At 38.8% G+C, this 22684-nt stretch overlaps 2 protein-coding genes across 2 annotated transcripts in view; one reads left to right on the top strand and one right to left on the bottom strand.

Annotated features, from left to right (window-relative positions):
- Positions 1–2181: 2181 nt before the first annotated feature.
- Positions 2182–7831, top strand: PSMD10 (proteasome 26S subunit, non-ATPase 10; the record flags this gene model as incomplete). Its single annotated transcript, XM_084258488.1, has 5 exons — positions 2182–2295; positions 4262–4360; positions 5226–5372; positions 5464–5630; positions 7678–7831. 5 exons carry the CDS (start codon positions 2182–2184, stop codon positions 7829–7831), a joined length of 681 nt encoding a protein of 226 aa, XP_084114614.1.
- A 7924-nt stretch (positions 7832–15755) lies between these two features.
- The window catches only part of VSIG1 (V-set and immunoglobulin domain containing 1), a gene marked incomplete at both ends in the record, with an annotated part of 31494 nt that continues 24565 nt past the window's right edge, over positions 15756–22684 (bottom strand). The window contains 4 exons of the mRNA XM_084259220.1: positions 15756–16071; positions 17320–17461; positions 20173–20292; positions 20688–20843. Coding sequence (XP_084115346.1) covers positions 15756–16071; positions 17320–17461; positions 20173–20292; positions 20688–20843 — 734 coding nt within the window. The remainder of the gene's footprint in view (positions 16072–17319; positions 17462–20172; positions 20293–20687; positions 20844–22684) is intronic.

The raw sequence follows: 22684 nt of genomic DNA, 5'->3' as shown, positions 1-22684 counted from the left end.
ATATTGGTGAAGATGTAGAGAAACAGAAATCTTCATACATTGCTGGTGGAAATACAAAATAGTGCTGAAGCTTTGGAAAACTGTATTTCAGTTTCTTAAAAAGTTAAACATAAATTTGCTATATGATCCAGTTATTCCACCCTTGGGCATCTACCAACGGGAAATGAAACATGTCCACATAAATACTTGCAAGTGAATGTTCTTAGCAGCAATGATCATAGTAACCAAAAATTGGAAACAACCTACATGTCCATCAATTGGTAAGTAGACAGACAAAATGTGTTACAGCCCTAAAATGGAATACTATTTGGCAGTAAAAACTAATGAAGTACTGATCATGTTACAATATAGATGAATCACAAAAGTATTGTGCTAAATGACATAAGTCAAGCACAAAAGGCCCCATGTATGACTTCATTTAGATATAATGTTCTGAAGAGGCAGATTGATAGAGACAGAAAGTAGGTTAGTGATTATCTAGGGCTAGAAGTGGGAAGGAAGATTAAATGTCAATGAACATGCAGGATCTTATTGAGGGAGTGGGAAATGTTCTAAAATTGATTATGGTAATGGACACATCACTCAGTAAAGTTACTAAAAATCATTTAATTATACAATTGAAATGGGTGAATTTTATGATATAAAATATATCTCAATGAGGCTGTTAAAGTAGAAAAAACAGTAGGAGAAAGTGAGGAGGTATACAGGAACTGTGCACTATCTCTGCAACTTTTCTATAAATTTAAAGCTATTCTGATGTTGAAATTTTATTAAATAAAAATAAAAATTAAATAAGAACATATTTGCAGATTGATACTATGACCTGGAATCTCAATGTGAAAAGACCTTTTCAAAGTTAAAATAGGTTAAATATCATTACAGATCAGCATTAACAGATAACATTTGGAATGATTTTGATGATACAGAACACTGTCTGTAAATCCCAATTAAAGAGAACGTTATCTCCCCACAAAAATTCCATTACTCTGATTAGTAGTCCTGTATTACAAAATTCAATTATTATTATTATTTTTTAAATTTCATTAATAAACATTTGTTGAAATTAGTTTTCTCTCTGTTATATGAGTATCTACAAAATATTCTCGATTTTGCCTTTTGACCCACAAAGCCTAAAGTATTTACTACCTGGTTTTTCAAGGAAAGTTTGCCAGCCCTATTCTGCACTGCAACAAGAGAAATATAAACATAATCAGTCTTTTTCTTGTGTGTATTCTTATCATTACCTAGTTTTTGGCATAATGCCCTATAAAGGATAAGCCTTGCATCTCTCTTCTGCTATGGCACTATTTGGGATTTCCATAAATAGAAACATTATTAGCTTAATAGTTCTAGCAAAGTCTCCATGTCATTGTTATTATCGTGATATTACAGGGCCAACACCATACCACAATATCAAGTTGACCGTCATCAAGTTGTGATGTCACCAGGCCACGGACTCACTGAGATCTCTTGGATATCAAGTGGCTCCTATGGCATCACACCCCGCCTTTGGCATCACCCTGGCACATCACCTTACTGTGGTGTCATATGCTATCACTGCTGTGACAGAATTCTGCCCTGATGCCACTCCACCGAGACGTCAGAATAATTATACCCTGCTTCTTTCCACTCCTTTGGCAGCGGCGGGGGGGTGGAGGGGTAGCCACCGCCACCAGTACGAGCTTAGAAGGTAGTGCTCAGTTCCGAACAGTGTCCCTTCCGCCTGCCACGGCAGCTCAGGGCCCCCACAAGACAGGACCTTTAGGTGCCCATAACTCTCTTGCCATGACCCCGCACCCGTTTCGTGTGACCGAATCTGTGGCCCAGCCGCGACCACCCACCCGGGTTCCTCGCGAAGCCGTTCTCCGTACCTGACTCCATTCTCCAGCTGTCATCCTGGGCCAATTCCACCGGCCGCTTGACTACGGCGGCCGCTAGGGACCCTGGGACTTGTAGTTCCACTCTGGTAGGGGTCGAGTCTGTGCGGGCCGCAAAGGCACCTCCCTGCCCGGAACTGCCCTCAGACTGCAACTCCCAGAGGCGCCGCGTGATGGGAAAAGACCAAAGGGACGAGGACGATCAGTGATTGGTGGAGGCCTTCGGGCTCTTTTGATTGGCAGTAGGAGCCGGCGACGTGAGGCGGTTGATGGTCGCGCTTCACGGAGATCCTGGGAAAGCGAAATGGAGGGGTGTGTGTCCAATCTAATGGTCTGCAACCTGGCCTACACCGGAAAGTTGGAGGAATTGAAGGAGAGGATTCTAGCCGATAAATCCCTGGCTACTAGAACGGACCAGGTAAAGCAGCGCTGGGGCCTCTCCGCCGCCGGCGGCCGAGGCAGCGAAGCCCCTACGTGCCTGCCTGCCCCGCGCGGCCCAAGCGGAGGCCGGTAGCGTGAGGGCCGCATCCCCGCCCCCGCCGCCCCATCCTTATCCCGGGGTCACTTCAGGACTCACAATCGGGCGGCAGTAGCTAGCCCCGCAGACCTCGAATATTTTTTCGGACCCAGTTTTAGCTCACTGGATTCCTAGAACATTTTCCGCGTTTCACAGAAATGCCTAAGCTTTGAGATCTCCCTGAAATGGAAAGCTTTTTAAAAAAATTTATGGGTTTCTTTACTAGTGATTTAATTCAATGAAACACGTGTGGCGGAACACCTCTTCCGTGTCAGGCAGTTTGCTAGGAGCTGGAAGAAGCAGACCTTAATCAGGAATCACAAAAACATGTGCCCGGTTACAAATTTTGGTAAATACTAGGGAGGACTTTACGTGTTGCTCTTAAGACTTCTAATGGCAGCACCCGATTTCACCTCCCTTGGGAGAGCTGGGTATTGTGGTGATTGTAAAGATTCGCCAAAGGGGGAGGGTTGGTTAGACCTTGAAGGATGAGTGGGAGTTTCCCTGGGGAAGGACGGACATTTTACGCAAAGACAGAACAAAAGTGGATGGACCTTGGGAAATGTTTCTTTCTAGCCTCCTTCTCCAACGCTCCTTATTTTCACGCCATTTCTAAAAAGATTCATGGTGCCCTCAAAGAGACAACAAATATTTATAGATTGCCTCCTATTTGGCAGGCACCGTATTAAACCCTAGCGACACAGTGTCAATACTTATAAATCTCCATTTTGTGTCTTTGGGAAGAGACTTAAGAAACTTAGCTACTAAATGTTTCTTTCGACCCATTGTATATCCTGAATGAAGCAAGCCAACTGCCAAAAGACATCTGGAAGACAATTATGGAAATCTGAATATATCCTGGGTATTAAATGTTATAAAGAAGTTTGTGTTAATTATAATAAATGTAACAATGGCCTCACAGCTATGAAAGAAAGCACTCTTTTTTTTTAAGATATTGAAATATTTAGGGATGAAGGCGCTTGATATTTATGATTTGGTTTTAAAAACCTCAGCAAGGGAAAAAAAACTAGATGAAGCAAATATAATAAAATATTTATTAAATCTAGATGACAAACATGCAGATTTCTGTTACAGTCCCTTTATTTTTATGTTTGAATTTTTTCTATTAAAGTTTAAAATACCATTTTCTCTTACGTAGAGCTAAGAAATATAGCCATCATTTCAAAGAGAAACATGACTAACTCATAGCTTTTTAAAAGTAATTTTGTTGCTCTCTAATTCTGTGCCCAGTGTTCTTTAAATGGCAATATAGATCATCTCTACTCTTTTTTTTTTAAACATTTCTTCCCCATAAGATTCATTTGTTCTTTCTAAAGAATCTAGAAATTTCAGAGTCAGAAAGACAAGAGTTTGTTTCCCAACTTCACCATTTACTAGCTGTGTGACCTGGGCCAAGTTGCCTACCCTGAGGTGTCTTAGTTTCCTCATCTGTAAAATGCACATAACATCCACTGTATAGTATTGTGAGGACTAAATGAGATGGTAAAACACCTAGCACAGTGTCTAACCAAAAAAAGTACACAAGTGATAGAAACAACCAAAGTTCTATTTCTCCCAAAGTGTTGAAATCATTGTCTTCCTCTCATGCTTTTATGGATGTATTCTGCCCAAAATATGATATTCCAGTCATCATTGTTTTCTCCCTATGTTACTAAAACCTTGGTCTCTCCTATACTAGTAATATGGCTTATTTAAGATTACCTACCTGAAGATCCCATGTACTCCATTGTTGCTTTCATACTATGGGTTTGCCTGCCCCAGAATCAATGTTTTCTGTTTTCTTGCCTTCGTTTTTATATTTCTGTTCTAGAATTTTAATTTTACTGCTTCTCTGTTTCCCTTGTAGGACAGCAGAACTGCATTGCATTGGGCATGCTCAGCTGGACATACAGAAATTGTTGAATTCTTACTACAACTGGGAGTGCCAGTGAATGATAAAGATGATGTGAGTACTAGGCAGAATTGATAAATCCCCAGTTATCTTTAGGTAGCAGATTGGTGTTTACCGAAGCTTTAGTATTAAGCTCACAAACAAAATTATAGCCTTTATGACTAGGAAGTTACAGCATGGCTCCAGTGTCCAAGTACAGTTATTTTATGCAAACTAGTGTTTGCGTTACTTTAGAATGTTAGTTTTGCCACTCATACCCCATAGTCTAAAGTAAGCAGCCAAATCAAATCCTATTATGGTGACCCCTCAGAGACTACAAAGCATTTTTATTATGTTGGAATTTGGGGGGTGAATATTACTTCAATAATGAGGGCCTAACTATCTTTTGTGTTATAGATTTATTATAATGATATTGGTTGCAGTAGGATAAGACTTAGGAAATATAAGTGTGGCAACTTTTTTATAGGTAAAGATTCTTTTTCACAATGCTCACTGAAGTAATATTTATAATAACAGAATAAAATAATTGAATTGAAGAATGGTTGATTATAGCAGGTATATTCATGTTAAAGTAATATGCCGCCTATAAAGTTATGAGTCCAAAGAATAACATCAAAAAATTCTCACAAAATAAAGATTTGTGGAAAATGTAACTCACAAAACTTTGTCCTATGGTCCCAATTGACAAACACATTGGAATTAAATTTATATATCATTTTCTCTGTGCGTTGGTGGTTATGGGTGGTATTTCTTTTCTCTTGTATACTACAATTCTGGTTTTTCAATTTCCTGCAGTGCTTAATGAAGAATAAATATTTTTTAAAACTTCACACACTGCTTTTTGTAAAACCTGCCTAAAACGTTAACGTTAATCCCTGTGCCTTTCCCCCTGCTTTGGTACTTCCCATCTTTCTTACAGGCAGGTTGGTCTCCTCTTCATATTGCTGCTTCTGCCGGCCGAGATGAGATTGTAAAAGCCCTTCTGGGAAAAGGTGCTCAAGTGAATGCTGTCAATCAAAATGGCTGTACTCCCCTACATTATGCAGCTTCCAAAAACAGGCATGAGGTAGGGCTCCTCATTCTTGGTCTACTTCTTTTGAGTTCTAAACCTGTGCACAAACACAGATCTCTGCATTGTTGTTTCTCCATATTTCCAGATTGCTGTCATGTTACTGGAAGGCGGGGCAAACCCAGATGCTAAGGACCATTATGAGGCTACAGCAATGCACCGGGCAGCAGCCAAGGGTAACTTGAAGATGATTCATATCCTTCTGTACTACAAAGCATCCACAAATATCCAAGACACTGAGGGTAACACTCCTCTGTAAGTGACAAGTAGCAGTCATTTGTATTCTACCTGACACTGCCCTCTTGCACTAATTACACATCATTGTGTTTTTGTTCTACACTTGATCTTAGCCCAAAGGCCAAGAAACGATCATTGTGTTTTTATTCTGCTTATAAATATGATAGTTTATGGCAAAAATAATTTGAAAGTACACAAAAGTATAAAGACCAAAAATAAAAATTGCCTATTATCTCGCTATCCAGAAATAACCACAGATAACATTTTAGTATACTTCCTCCCAGTCTTTGTATGCAAATGTTTGTAATTTGCATATATTTCTTTGCAAAATTGGGATTATACCATGTATGTAGTTTTTATGTCATGTTCTTTTCACTTTAGAGTATATTGTGAGCATTTTCCAATGTTATTAAATAGTTTAACAACATTTAAAAATACCTATATGCAATTCCATTTTATGGATGTGCCACAATTTAATAATTGTTCTATTACTATATATTTAAACTTTTGAGTTTTCCACTGATAGAAATATTACTCCATTGGCCAACTTTGCACAAAATTTTTAGCCATATTGTTGGTTAATGCCTTAGTAAAGGCTCTAATAAGTTGAATTGCTAGGTCAACAAATATACACATTTTAACACTATAATTATGAATTGGCAAATTGCTTGCAGAGGAGTTGTATCATTGGACCCTCCTAACGGCAGTTTGAGAGTTCCTATTTTCTCTTCTCCAAAACTGAAAATAACCTGTTGTTCTCTGAAAATGGTATTTTGTAGCTGTTACTTTCATTTTGTAAATTATCAGTAAAAAACATTTTCTAATACCTTTAACTAATTATATTTCTTCTCTAAATTGTAACTTTTGTGTCTCTTTACTTCCTTTTGGGGAATTAATTTTTTACTGATTTTTTAAGAACCCTTGACTTCATATAGTAAAAATATTAATCCTCTGCCATCGTAGTTGAACATATTTTTCCCAGTTTATCTTTTTCATTTGGTCCATAATTTTTTTTTTTAAATAACAGAAATTTTCAGCTTCTACGAAGTCAAACCTATTAAGCTTCCCTCCTGACTGGAAAGTCCTTCCTCACCCTGAACTTAGTTAACTATTCACCTGTATTTTGCTGTGTGTTGTTTTTAATATTTCGTTGGCTTTGGCTGAGAATTATTGTTACTGTTTTTTATTTAATTCAGATCCCACTGGAATTGATTTGTGTCTGTGACCTGAAGGCATCCTCTACCTTGATATTTTTTTCCATAGTACTTAACTCCTAGTTATAAAAATCTTTTCTGTAGCTCTGAATGACCCTCTTTAGAAAGACATAATTTAGCTCTTTTTCCCACAGCAAGAAAGACAGAGTGGCCCAGAGGAAATCTAGGGATCAGGCAGTATAGGGTCCTGGGTAGAGGCTAGGGTTTTGGAATAGCTACATGCTATTTCCCCAATCCAAACTCGGCCATGTTCCAACTATATAAGTATTTATATATTACATATATATGTATTATAATAGCATGGCAAAGTGACTTAACCTTCCTGAGTTTCAATTTCCTCATCTGTAATATGAGGATACTAATTCCTTTCTTGCTAGATTGTTGTGAAGTTTAAATAAAATAGCTTGAAAAGTGCCTGGCAAACTTATAAAATGCTCAATAAAGCTTTCCCCCGCAGTTGCTACTCAGCCATGTCATCATAGGCAAGGACTTTAACGTCTGTTGCAATTTCAACTATAAAATGATGATAATGCTACTTGGCTCACTTGTAAGGTAGATATAAGAATCAAATGACATAAAATATTTTTAACTACTTTTCCAAAATTTCAACCACACGAATTCTTGTAAACACTTCTTTAAATTTGAACCCTGAGTTACTGCATATATTTGATGTGACTATTTCTCCTCTCCATGAAATAAAATTGTTCCTAGGCTGGCAGCTAGATCCCTTCTTCTAATGTAGTGGGAGTAAAATTATGATTTTCCTTTTCTAATAATAATATAGTTTACACTACCTATCAGGAAATTCTAACCGGTAGTGATTAATCGGTCTTTGTGATCCTTGATTTTAGACACTTAGCCTGTGACGAGGAGCGAGTGGAAGAAGCAAAACTGCTGGTATCCCAAGGAGCAAGTATTTACATTGAGAATAAAGAAGAAAAAACGCCCCTGCAAGTGGCCAAAGGTGGTCTGGGTTTAATACTCAAGAGAATGGTGGAAGGTTAAGCATCTTGGATCTGTTCTTATGTTTTATGTTTTGTGGTTGTCCCCAATGTCCTGGAAACTAATATACTTGTGCACAAGACATCATCTATGAATGATGAATTTTCTTTCATCTTCAAAGTCTTATATGTTGAATTTTGTTCCTGATGAGGTATTTGTTCTAAGCTTACAACAATTTTCCAGACATTGAGCCTGTGATGAAATTGTTCTACTATTGTATATTATTCTGCATTGAATTTTGGTTCATTTTAAGTGAATGATTCTGTGACTTTTGTCAGTTTTCAACGCCTTCCAATGCCCCTTGTCCACCTCCAAGGCAGAACCCCAACAACACCAGGCTAGTTATTCTGCCAAATGTGTCTAGGTGGATTCTAGAATGTTCCTCTATACATTTTAAGCACATCCAAACTCAATGTTCAAGTTCATTCAGAGGCCTATGCCAATATTTGTTTCGTTTTGGTTTGTTTTTCAACAGTACGGTTAATTTTTGTTATAGGAGAAATATATAATTTAGAGGACCAAATTTTAAGTTGGAAGGCATGCTTTCCAAATTTGGCATTCAGAAACACTAAATGAAATAAAATAATGAAAAATAATAGACTGTGTATCCATGTATATTTTTAATGAACTATTTCCTTCCAAAATAAAATCTGTTGTTTTTTAATGGGAAGTTTTAAAATACCTATACTAAGTCATCCTGGATTTTTTTTTTTTAAGATTTATTTATTTATTTATACAAGCACTGGGTACAGTCAGAAGCACGGGAGGGTGAGAGAATTCACCAGAGCCAGAGCGGTGAGCAGTGCAGGCAGAAGGACCGAAGTACACTGCTGAGGGGAGCAGCAGGCGGCAGGAGAGGTCTGCGCATCATGTGAGACGGGACCCTCCTCCCGTGGCTGGGGAGCAGCCAGGGATTGAACTGGCACTGCAGAGGCTGCGGGCAGCTTTGCAACCCAGCGCTCAACTGCTGCGCCACCGGGGAGGCCCAAGTCATCCTGTTTTGAAAAGAATGCCAAACTTGTTCACATATGTATCAAAAATGTATTTTGATATGTTTCAGAAACTAAAAATACAAAATGTTGAACCTCCCAATTTTTCTTTTAAATCATCTAGACACGCACTTACGCCTTAAAATCCTTAGTAAAGGACCTCCCAGGTGGCGCAGTGGTTGAGCGCTGGGTTGCAAAGCTGCCCGCAGCCTCTGCAGCACCGGTTCGATCCCCGGCTGCCAGGCCAGGGTCCCACATGGCGCGCAGACCTCTCACCGCCCGCTGCACCCCTCAGCAGTGTACTTCATCTCTCTGCCTGTTTTGTTCCCCGCTCTGGCTCTGGTGAATTCTCTCACCCTCCCGTGCTTCTCACTGTACCCAGTGCTTGTATAAATAAACAAAAAAATCTTAAAAAAATTCTATAAAAAAAATCCTTAGTAAAGACATTTCTCAGTTTCTGATAGCTCTAAAGTCAATAAAATTAATGAAGCTTGAATTACAACTAAAATCATTAAAAACAGTAATCTTCTGAATTGCTAATTAAATATGGAGCTAAAGAAAAGTTCAAGCTTGATCTTAAATTTAGGAAAACATCTAAATGATTACTAACTCATAAAATCTGATAAACTACAAATGGATTTTTCAAGTTTTTTAATGTGAATTTTATGCAGCAAACATTGCTTAAAATAAGTGATTCAAGCAGGCCCACAAATTTGCATTAATTTTGGGTCAGACTTAATAACCAGTAGCTAAAATAAGTTCTATAAGCACAAACTTATCGCTATATATACCCTTTTATAGAAATATTTTGAGTGCTGATCTTTGTTTATTGAATACCGGGAGTAGAATTGATGACAGGAAAAATCATTTCTTTTTAATAATTTTAGAGTGACCAGAGAAGAGTTGTGTCTAATACGGCCCATTAGGACTGAGGGCATTTGCTTTTCATAAATACTGCATTTATTTTCTGAGGTAATAGGCTTTGCGGGTATAAAAGAAAACTTATCTGAGTTCTTAAATAAGCAATACAGATGGAACCAAGCCTCAGGTGATTTGTAGGCTATTGACATTTTAAATGAAGTGGCTTGTTCACCTAATTAAATCGATTACTATAAACTAAGAATATTAATGGCCTAACATGAATCAAATTGTTACCTATTCCTAATTGGAAACATGATAGAGATGTATCCGATTAAAAGGTAGTGCGTTTTACATTTTCTTCCAAAATGAACTCAAGATGACAATTTTCATTGTGAAGCTTAATTGAGAATATAAGATGAAAGAAATAGGTAAATGGGAAAAGAGGAAAAATTTACATTCTAAAGTATCTACTAGCAGGAATTCACAATTTCATTGGGGTTCTATGATCATCAAGTTAAGTCTGCATTTTACTTCATAATCTTTTACTTAGCAATTTAACTGTGTAATCCCAGTGTTTTCACATCCCAATTTCTCAATTATATCAACTACAATGAATTCATTACATGACTCTGCTGCTTTCTGTGTGTTACACAATTCAATCTGTCAGCAAGTTTGATACAGCTTTTTATTTTTGGGTCTGTGGCTCTAGCTTCACAGTTCTACTGTCTGCCTAAAATTTAATGCAGAAATTTATGTCTACATTTTTCTGGAAGAAGGTTCTGTAGCTTTCTTCAGATTCTGTAAGGGATCAGTGGTTAAGAAACCTTGGTCAAGCGAAAAAAAGAAGGGTGAATCAGTTATCAGGAGACATGGGTTCTACAACACTGGACTCTACTACACTTTATGTAGTTAATTATATTCGTACTTCCATTCTCAACTGTAGCCTTTAAGAAGGCAGAAATCACTTCCATTTTACAGATGAAAAAACACCTAGAGCTAGAGACACAACCATTAAGATCTATCTTTCCTGGATCCTGATCCCTTTCCTTCTGCATCTACCCAAATATGTGGGCCAAATGAAAGGCACATAGCATTTAGATAACTCACTCATTTTAAACCCGGAACCCCATCCTGCTGCTTTTCTTTGGTAGAGTTTTGTGGATTTTTTTTTTCCCCTTGGTTTCCTGGAATCTTCGTGATTATCTCTGAATTCTTTTTTTTTTTTTAATTGTGTTACTTTTTATTGAGGTACTACTGGTTTACAACACTGTATGATTTAGGGGTAAAGGTTCACACCTCGGATGTATTTGACTTTCACAGGTGTGTCTTTGACAGCACACCTACCACCAAAGCACGATAATCCTCCACAGCAGTACCCTGGGCCCCTCTGCCACTTTGTTTTTCACTCTCCCCCAGTAGCCTCAATTCTACAGTCAGATTTCTAGGGTCTATTTTCAGTTTGGTTTTGACTTGTCTTTTGCTTTGTTTCCTTAATTTTGCACATAAGTGATATTATCTGGTATTTGTCTTTCTCCCTCTGACTTATTTCACTTAGCATATTAATTTGGTGTCTTTAAACCAAAGTATCAGAGACAAATGGGATTATTGTTTTTATTGATTTATTTGAACTTTTATGGGACCCTCTTAATCTATTTTCCAGCCCATAGACATGTAAAACAACATTTTATTATTGAAACTTGGGTTGTTTGATTGAAATTAGTAGTTTGTTGCATGGCTTTGAAGAATATTTCACTGGGAATCAGAGAACTTGAATTTTATATAATCTCAGGCAGATTAGTTTATCTCCATTTAGGAGGGAATATAGGTATGAATGACCCAGCTTTTTAAAACTGCACTGATCTTCCTCTCTACCCAACCAAGAATGCAATTCTCTATCATCTACCTTCCCCACCATCACTGTCAGGAGTAAACCTTTGTGTGTATTATCACCTTCAGATGTTGTGGAGTTGAGAAAAGTTGAGTACTATTGATTTCAAAGTTCGCTTCTAACTCTTCTAGCTCTTACTGAAAATTCATCAAACCTAAGTAGCACATAGGCCAGTATTAGAGATTCAAATATTAACTCCTTAGCATACATTAATGGTAGGTACACTAAAGGACATAGCTATCAATGTATGTGGTTTCTTAGTCATTGGTCAAGAATTACTGTTTTAGTACCTTTTCATCATAGATCAGTATAATTGATCATCATCATAGATCATCATAGATCATCATAATCAGTATAACGCCTCCCCAGGGCAGTCCAAACTCCAGCCCTCCTCCCCTGTATTCAACAACTGTTGTAGATAGCATTCAAGAACCTGTCATAGTTAGCAAAGCCATGTACCCATAAGGACAAGAACTAACTCTGCTTCTGTATCAACAGCTACAGTGTCTGGTTATAGTAGCCACCCAATAAATGTCCAGTGGGTGACTGAATAAACAGATGAATTTGAGGACAATAGGAACCTACAGCCAAACAACTATTCTGCTGACTTCAACATATAGTGGTTGCTAAATGTAGAAAGAGATATGAAAAAAGTTCCTGGAAATCTCTTTGGATGGCAAAAAGTGAATAGTCTCGAAGGCCAAGCTGGTTTGGGATTTGGTTTGGGAGTACCCACTTAAATTTTAGCTGTGTATGGCAACATAAATCATGTAGTACCTTCTCTGAATGAGAACTAAGCAAAAACAATTTGGTTGAAGCTTTACCAATCAGAATATTTGGGTGCTGACCATTCTATTATTTTCTGATCCACAGATAGACATTTAAAAAAAAGCCCTTTGTTGTGTTCCTTAATGGAAAACTCTTTAACATATTGAGAAGACCATTTTACTGACCAAGATTTAGTGAACAAAATAGTCCATTATTTTACAGGGTCTCGGAATTCATTCTAAACATGAAAAGCGTTGTATTATTGGTGTGCTAGTAGGAAATTGAGGAGACTGGGATGAAAGTTGCACTGATCTAGAGTATCCTTATGAATATGGGGAGTTCATGGTAACCTACATGATTTGATTTGAGAAGCGCTCCCTTTTCCCAAAGTATCTCCCCTCTGGATTGTTCTAGTGCTTCAAATTCCACCATTTAGCCTCTGGATTAAGGATTTGTGTTCAAGAGTCTCCTTGAAAGGTAAATACTTCTCAGGGAACTAACTCTTTATTAACATGAATGACATCATTGAATGATGAAATCATCAGAGGACAAGAACAAATCACACAGTGGCTACCTTTCGAAAAGGGTAGCAGGGTTAGAGATAGGTTCTGATAAATGAGGCCTGCCTGATGGATGCAGGCTTGAGTGGGTCACTGAGCTAGTAGGCTCTTGAGAATCCTGGGATTTGGAGAGAGAGAAAAAAAAAAAAGGAACCAAAAGGTCTGGAAGGGCACTGAAAAGAGAAATCAAGTATACCCTTTCAGATTAACTTCAACTTCCCAGCTTTGCCCAGCTGGAGTTTCTGCATCGGCACCATGTACTCTGTATATTTTTACATCCATATCTTTCTATCTATTCTTGTCAAATTCACTATGTTGATTTCAGCTCAGCTTCCAGGCTATTAAGATCATTTTGCATCATGATTCCGTCATACAGCATAGTAGTCACTCTAGCCTGGAGTGAGACACCCACAGATATGTTGTGTGCCTTCTGTGTTCTTATATAAGTCACCAGTTCTTAATCGTGGACTCAGGGAGTCTAATTTATCTAAAACTATACATGACACTTTTACGTATAACATTTATCTGTGATGAAGAGTCCAGAGTTTGCAGCAGATTCTCAAGGTAATCCTCAGCAAAGATTAAAAACCACTGACTCAACTATTCATCAATATTTTGAACAGTGCAGTGCTAATAAAGACAGAGCTCTCTAAGACCAAGGGTTGCCTTCCCTTCTCCTCAGCACCCATCCATCAGAAATGTTGGGGTGTAGTTGTCAACTATTGTTAGTCTCTGATTTGCCTGTCATAAAAGTGGAAAACTGAGTTCTAGCTACTTGGGCATTCTGATAATTGAGTTTTTATACTGCTGGTATTTAGTTTTTAATCTGTAAATATTAGGCTATTCTTCAGATCTTCATTTTGCTTCCCGGACCCAGCAAACATTATATATTCGTGGAATTATAACTGTTTCAGTCAATCATGTGATTGGCTAAAAATTAACACATCAAAGAAAAAAATATAAAAGTGCTATCTCTTTTATCCATGGCACTACACACGGCAAATGTGTATGTAGTGTTAATTTCAATTTCAGTCTACCCTAAAAACTATAAGGACTCTACTTCAGTCGTGATAAATGAATCCTGCCTGAGGGATGCAGACCTGGGTGTTAAAATTGTGAGTAAAATATAATCTCTATAGAGAAAAGGGTATATACAGTTTAAGAAAATCCTCTACATGAAAACCTGGATGTGACAGATTCACTACTTCATTTGAAAATGACTAACCTTAAAAGGAAATGAGACCCAAAAAAGTACATACTATATGACCCCATTTGTATGAAGGTCAACAAGGGGTGATCTCTGGTGATGGAAAACAGATCCATGATTATCAATCAGTGGTTTCCTAAGTAGAGGATGATGGTATCGCACAAAGAGGCATAAGGAACATTTTGCTAGAAATGTTCTATGTGAAATGTTGGTGGTTTGATAGGTGTATACACCTGTCAAAACTCATCAAACTGTGTGGCCTCTCTGGTGGCGCAGGCGATTGAGCACAGCACTGTGAAGCTATCCGCAGCCTCTGCAATGTGGATTCAATCCCAGCCAGCCGGGGAGTACCCACATGGCGCTGCAGACCTCTCCTGTCCCGCCTGTTGCTCCCCTCAGCAGTGGATTTCGGTCCGTCTGCCTGTTCTGTTCCCTGCTCTGTCTCTGGTGCGTCCTCTCACCCTCCCGCATATCTGGCCTGTACCCCGGTTCTTGTATGCATGAATAAATAAATCTTTAAAAAAAACTCATCAAATTGTGCACTTGAGAAAAGTGCATTTTGTTGAATATAAAGTATATCGATAACATTTTTATAAAAGATTTACCTCGAGTCATTAAAATGAGATTTTATTGAGTAGTATTGATTGAACCTTAAGATTAAAATCTGCTTGATTATACAAATGAAAAGGTCTTCCTGTAAATTTCTTCAAGGAAGATGCGGGTGAAATATAATCAATGGAAAAACTTTTTAACAGTTAAAGAAGAGGTGATATCAATGCATTTGAGTTAATAATTAGCATTTATACAATGATATCTCTTTATTAATGTGGAATATTCCAACAGTAAAAAGATTGAACAATGAATTCATATTCTCTAAAGTGGTCTTAAGAGTTCATTCAGAGCAGTTTCCTACTTCCAAAGTAGATAGCATCAGATACATGATAGCTCAGTCAAACTTGTACATCACCTATAATAGCAACATTTTACATTTATTGAAGGAAAATTACATTATTTTGTACTTGGAAATTGAGTTATTTTTAAATGTGCTATGCTTAGAAAGTGGCATGGTAGGGTGGCTCCTTGGGAAATTTAATATGCTAAATGAAAATTTAATTTTTCAGGCCTAGTTTAAATGTTATGTACAAATTACATATACTTCTCTGAAATTCTTGAGGAATTCTTTTTCAATCTATGAGATAATGCTGGTGAATTCTTTCCTTAGTGGTCATTGTGAAAGTAAATAGGGAAACCTTGGCAACTAATCCTTGAAATAATATTGAATGCAGTTAATGTTACCTTGTCATGTGTACATGTGGATTGTAACGAGAGTACCTAAAAGTAAAGAAGTACAGTTTTCTGAAGTACAACGCAGGTGGTGTTGTAACACACTTTGAACTGAGTTAGAAATCACTTGCCTTATCACTAGTCATGCTTATATGTTAGTAAAATTGTAAGTATTCTATGATGGTAAGATAGGAACCCTTGCGTTTATTTAGTAGTTACCTTGACCTGTTTATTTTGGATTGATGGTAGGAGCACATTGTTAGAGGACGGGTGGTCAGGATGGAGAAAGTGGAAGGCTGGCCAGGTCAATTGAATTCCAACTGCCAGTAATGGGTTCCTTAGAGATGAATACTGCACTTAGGCTACCAGCCTATGGCTTTTTCACTCCCTTCTCCTCATCACATAAGGGCTCAGCCACATTGTTGGTTTTAGGCTCTGGCTCCGGCTCCGGTTCAGGCTCCAGCTGGATCTCAAGCTCAGGCACCCGGGATGGCCCCTGGCCTGGGACAGACCCTGGGGTAGTCCCCGGAGCAGTCACAGGCTCGGGGGCAGGCTCATGATCTGGCCCCATGTTGGTATCGGGGTTAGTCTCATGGGAGGCAGTTGGTAGGCTTGCTTCTAGTTGGACAATATCTTCAGATGGCATTGCCTCGTCCTCTGCACTTTGGTTTATCTTTGTCATTGGTCTGCAGGAAAAAGGCCCAGGAAAAAACAAGTTAAGGAGTTGCTAACTTTAACATTTCGTGTGGAGACATAGGCTCTGTAGCTTCAGTGACCATAGGTCCCAGACTGTTCAGGACCTCTGTGCTTTCTGATATTCTGATTCGCTATCAGACCACAAGTTTCCATTTTGGGTGCACAAAGGTTAGGTCTCAACAATACGAGAATTCAAGAAGATGGAAAGACTCATGTCAAGAAGAAAGAGTCTAAAGACATAATAAGGTCTCTGAAGTTCAAATCCATGACACTGGTGCATCCCTAGCTTCTACTCCATCTAGCACGAACATGACACTTAGCCAGTACCCAATACAAGTTGAAATCAAAAGATGAATAAATGAATGCATGAGATACACATTCTGGAAGAAAGAGCAAAGTGGTTAGGAGCATGGATTGTGGGCAAGGATGCATTCCATCATCCGCAGGCACTAAGCACTTGCTTTTGTGGGCCTCTTGTTCCGTAAAAAAAAGTTTAAAAATACATCAAGAAAATGTGGTACATATACACAATGGAATATTACTCAGCAATCAAAAAAGATAAACACATGCAGTTTGCAGCAACATGGATGGAGCTGGAAGGGATCATGCTCAGCAAAATAAGCCAGAAAGAAAAAGAAAAATACCGGATGGTCTCACTCATAGCAGGAATTTAGAAAACCTAAGTAAGAGACCAGGAAAAAGACTAATCAATGTGAAGTAAAAATCAAAATCAACAAGCAACTATAAACAAGAGACACACTACAGGGGGAGGGGGCGGAGGGGCGGGGAGAGGAAGGTCTAGAGTCAAAATAAGGGAGGTGCAATTGTAAGGGGAATATAACCAAAATGAAAATACATACATTGTGCAAAGATGAAAAAAGATGTAAGAATTATATAAAATAAAATATTAAAAAAAGAGAAAAATAGCAACCCTCTCAAAAAAAAAATACTTTTTTATGACCATTGGTAGAAACACAAGTATATTAATATGATATAACAAAACATTTCTTGGTTCTAGAATGGTGGTTATGGTGGGTAAAAGATTTGATAAACACAAACTGCTTAGAACAGATTCTGGCATCCAGGCTCAGTAAATGGTCACCATCATTCTTTCAAAAGCTGAGAATGAACAGGAAAATACCTCTGATGTCATGCTAAAAGGAGTGCTGAGGAATTGCTGAAAGAGAAAGCCTGAGAAAAGCCTGCATTCAAATAAAAACAATAAAACAACGTCTTACTCAAGTTCTGTGGTGGCTCTAGAATTTCTCTTCCTTTCCTTCCCTTTGGCCTTGCTCCTTGTGAAGCACACAATAGAGATGATAATGGCAGCACCTACCAGGGCACCCACCAAGGCCACAACAATGATTCCAACTTCTGGATCTGGAGGATATAAGCAACTGGTTAGGAAGATGAACATGCTGTCTGCCTCATACATGTGTGTCTGTGACCCTTCGGAAAAATTCGACATGATCATAACTTGAGAAAGCTGCCTGGCTCAACTACATAGCTCATCCATTCACAGTTATGCACACAAAAAAGCATGCCAACTTAGGGGAGGTGGGGTCCTTTCAGAATGAAGTTTAGAGACAGCCTTCCGTGAACATTTGCTGGGTTCTTGAGAGAGCCACCGTGAAGCTGCAATCTGATCACCAGAGAAATGACTTTTGTTAAAGGCAAGAGCATTTCAGGAGAACTTCCCAAAGCGTAGGTGAGGCTATGCTTCTCCCACACAGATTCCATACTCGCCAATGAGCCTCATGCTTTCTAGTCACTGGAAAGGGATATGCCATATCCATGAACAGGCATCTGGTTTATTAGCTCACTCTATGGAAAAAATTCATGAGTGTGAAACAATCCAGCTGAGCACCAGACCTTCGAGCACTGAACAATTGTTCCCAAGAGACCACGTCTGGGTTCCTGGCAAACCCATCACCATCCACCTCGCCTCCAACAAGGATGGACATTTTCTATTTTGAGACAAAAGTTGGTTGAGTTGCCCGATCTTTCTCTCAACATTTTGCAATTAAATGAATGAATACATGTGCATAATTATAAAGTCAAACAGTTTTGCTAGGCTTCCAACACAAGAAAACAGCATGCCCTTTTTCTACTCCTCCCCATGTCTAAGCATTAGTCACTTTCAAAATCTTCTGGTATTTGCCTCCATCTTTCTATAATACTACCCTTTTTGTCTTGCCTTTTCCAATTTTCATCATTTCTATTGACCAGAAGTTGAAGATTTAACTCTATATCATTCCCCTGACACCTTGCCACATTCTCCTAATACAGAGCACTTTCATGTAACTACAACATCAAAGTTTGTAGTATTATGATGACAAATACAGCTGCAGAACATAGTATAATATGATTCCTTCTTGTACAACATTTAAAAATTTTCCCTGAAGTTATTTATTTCTTCTCTTGGGGATTTTTAAAAATGTATTATCAACAATCCCCAGATCTTCCAGCAAACCGGTTCAATTCTTTTCAATAGATTCAAACACATCAGATAATTTATCATCTTCTTATGGCTTTTTTTCCCTCAGAGACATTTCTCTGGACTCCTCCATCCACCCCCCTCCCCACCCCACCCCCGCCCCGCAGCATGGACTGGTTGCTCTCCTAAGCCTGGGCTCTAGTGTTATCCTTTGATCTTCTTTCACCTTCATCCCTGTTTTAATAAATAAACAGACTTTGCAAATTCCTTCAAAATCCAGCTCAAATAGCACTTCGTTGGTAAAGCTGTCTCTAGTTCTATAAGTATAAACTTCTTCTTTGGTGTCCTATAGACCTTTGCATGCCTTTCCTTTAGCATTTAGCACATTTTACTATTTGCCCCTTTAGATAAACTGAGCTCCTTGAGTGTAAGCTACATACCTAGCATTACTCACTGTACCTCCTTTACCTAGGACAGTGCCTGGCACAGAGTAGATACTCAATATTTGAGGAAGGCAGGCAGGCAGGCAGAAAGGAAGGAAGGCAGCCAAAAACTGGCATCATTGAAAAGAGGATTCAAAAGGAAAAAAGACACAAGTACAAATCCTAAGAGTCTCTACACGGGCAGTACGACTGTACTGATAGAAAGGCAAAACAGAATTGAGGAAGATCTGGAAAAAACAGTGGTCAAGAGACTGGGATAGAATAGGACCACAGTAAAGAACAGACCAAAAAAGATGAGTTTTCTTTACTTTGAAAAGTGATACAGGATTGAAAGTATTATCAGGTTTAAGGAGCAACCTGGAGTTGAAAGATATTTGATTCAGGACAAATGAAAGGAAAAAAGTTCAGCCTCATAAGAGAGCAATGATCCAGTGGAACTGGCCACCCCGGATACGGTACATATTAAAACTGCATATTCAAACTAAGAAAAAATGATCAGATGACATGATCTTAAGTATTATTGGGTGATCCTTCAGAGGTGTGGCAAGATATCTCTTAGAGGGTAACTAAACACCTTTAAACTGAAAGATCGAGGTTTACAAGGGATCCAGTTACTAACTGGAGGACTTTGGGCAAGTCACTTACCTCCCTGTGCTTCAGTTTCCTTTTCAGTAAAGTGAGGCTAACTATATAATTCTTCCTCCTAGACAGAGTAGTTGGAGGATTGAGTGAGAGAATGCTCATAACACCCAGTTAAATGGCTCATAATTTGTGCCCCTCAGATATTAGCTACTGTGACTGTAGGTGCGAGTGTTATTATTACTGTTATTACAGGCAGTGGCCTTTAAGCTACATGTTTGACAAAGACTGCTGCAGTTTCACCTGCACTTACCAACAGCATCACCAAGAGAAATTCAGCCTCGTACTATCAATGAGGCTGTTGTTTTATTTATTGATTCATAATACTTACTTTCGAGTGATTTGGAGAAAGATAAACAAATTAATTTTGTAAACAATTTAGGACAGTATGTGGCACATAGTAGGTATTAATGTAAACATTCTATATTAGGATGGCTATTCACAATATCGACCTATACCTAGCACAAAAAAAATCCCCATAGACAGGATAAACCACAGATCCTAATTAACTTACTTGGTGGCAGTCTCAGGATACTTAAGAAGAAATTGTTAAAGTTGTATGATTAACTCACGTGATGAAGTTAGATCTATTTCACAGGAACTATTGCCAAGGGTGTTGATAGCAGTGCACTGGTAATAACCCTGCTCAAAATTGGTTAGATTTCCAATAACAAAAGTGCCGGTGGCTGGGTCTGTCAAAAACAGGAAAGAGACTTCAGAAATCTCTTCTTGGGCACACATCAAGCTGATGTAGCTGATCATTCAATGGCCACTCACTTACTCACATTTGCCTACCTTTGAAATATCTAGAGTCCAACTAGACCCTTCAGGACTACTCCAAAGGTAACCTGTGTGGGACCTAGCCCATTCCCTGCATACCCATTACCTCTGAGCCCCAAAACAGGATTGACTTCTAGAAGTTGGGGAGAGGATCAGACCACCATCATCTTGTTAGGAAACAGACATTTTACATCCCGTCCCAGAAATATATTAGATTGAGTTCTCAAAGCAAACGGCCAACACACGAACACTGTCAGCCAGTGACATACAACAGGCCTTGCCAAGGGTTGCTGAGGGCTATACTTACTGAAACTTTCTTTCACTGGAACGATGTCTTTTCCTTCAACTTTAAACCAGTAGTACACAGGTACAGGTGTTCCAAGCGTCGAGAGGCAAGAAAGAGATATTGGATGGCCAGTTTCGGGGGTTCCTTGAATGCTGCAATAGGGCTTAGATGGTTTGACTGTAAGGCAATGACAAAGAGTAAAAACTTGCAGGATGAATGGCAGTTTGTAACTTCCTCACTTTCATTTTGTAGACTAATCTTTAAAAATAAATATGTTCCATTTCACTACTTGGTATGAATGTTTTCAAAGGTTGTTTAAAATAGATGGCCAGGATTTACCTGTCTGTATAACATAAAGTCAAGTTTGACTAGTTTGGAGTGAGCTAGCCTTTTGCATCCTTGCATTGACACATTTCTTGAATTTGGACTATCGCAGCATATCTATGATATGGTATTTTGTGTCATTAGTGAAATCTTATTTTTGTTTCTGTAAATATATATATATAATATATATATGCATTGTGAAAATGCAGTCCATGGTGTAAAATTGTACATATCCCTAACCCCTTACAACTTGTACTAAAGCATATGTACAAAGAACTATGCTGTCTTATTTATGTTTTGTTTACATAATGTATAGTTTTTTAAAGTATTTTAGTAATTTTGGACCAGTGAACTGTTAGCAACAATGCAGAAGAATCTCCATGTAATAAACTGAGTTGCTGTTAGAAAAAAAAAATGCATTTTGACAGTTTCCTGGTTGTACCACCAGGTGGGAGTAGAGTACTTCAGGTGCAAGGACCTGCAGTCACCAGGCCATTGAGATTCTGATTGGTCTCCTCTAGTTGGCCTCAGGGATCCATAACCGTGAATTTCCTCATTGTATGTTAAAATATGCCGTTATTAAAAAAGCCAAACAAACACTAAACGACAAGGGACAGAGTTTATACTTTTTAAGCACTGTTTATAGGAAAAGAGAACCCTTCAGTAATTAGAGATAACCTATTATTTATTCTTTTTTTATAAGTTTACATTTTTTGCCATGTTTGCCTTTTATGTGTCTTTTTTTCTGGCATTTCTTCTTCTGCTGGTGACAGAACCTGGCTGGAGGGTTTGTATTTGCCTGTGTCCCTCTTCAGTAGGGGAGCCCACGGTGGTTGGAGGGGGGCTGGAGGGCTGCTACATGGCCCTGGAAACTTTGTTCATTCTTCACAAGATTTAATTGAGTGCTTTCTGTATGTCTAGCACTGTTCTAGGCACCAGGAATTCACAAGTAACTCTGACCCACTTCTAAAGAGGCATGAGGGGAAGAGAGATGAGTCTAAAGGACAATGGGGGTCAGAGCTAGGTGGCTTTGTATGCCGCAAACAGGAGGACCACAGAAGGAATTTAAGCTGGGGAGCAACCATGGTCACTTTCACCTTTTAGATGGATCATTCTGACACCATGGGTGCCTGAACCAAGAAGAGCAGGAAACAGATTCAAGAGGTATTAAGGAAGTAGAACTAACAGAACTTGGTGACCAACTGGATATGGGGCGCAAAGAAAAAGAGAGTCAAAGATTGTGGCCAGGGGGCCTCCCCTGGTGGCGCAGCGGTTGAGTGCTGGGCTGCAAAGCTGCCCGCAGCCTCTGCAGCTCCGGTTCAATCCCCGGCCACCGGCGAGGGTCCCACATGGTGCGACAGACCTCTCCTGCCGCCCGCTGCTCCCCTCAGCAGTGTGCTTCATCAGTATGCCTGTTCTGTTCCCCGTTCTGGCTCTGGTGAATTCTCTCACCCTCCGGTGCTTCTGACTGTACCCAGTGCTTGTATAAAGGAATAAATAAAATCTTTAAAAAAAAAAAGATTGTGGCCAGGTTTCTGATATGGACAGCTTAATACACGATCCTGCCTTGCCTTGAGATGAATATAGTAGAAGGAGCAAGTTTTAGGAGGGGTGTAGAGAAGGAAGGAGCGATCATGGAGTCAGTTTGGGATGGTAACTGAATACGTTCCTCACTATTGATTTTCTGAGAAGGA

The sequence above is a fragment of the Talpa europaea genome (assembly GCF_964194135.1).
Source record: "Talpa europaea genome assembly, chromosome: X".
Taxonomy (NCBI): Eukaryota; Metazoa; Chordata; class Mammalia; order Eulipotyphla; family Talpidae; genus Talpa; species Talpa europaea.
The sequence above is the reverse complement of the archived record's forward strand: the minus strand, read 5'-3'. Positions and strand labels throughout refer to the sequence as shown.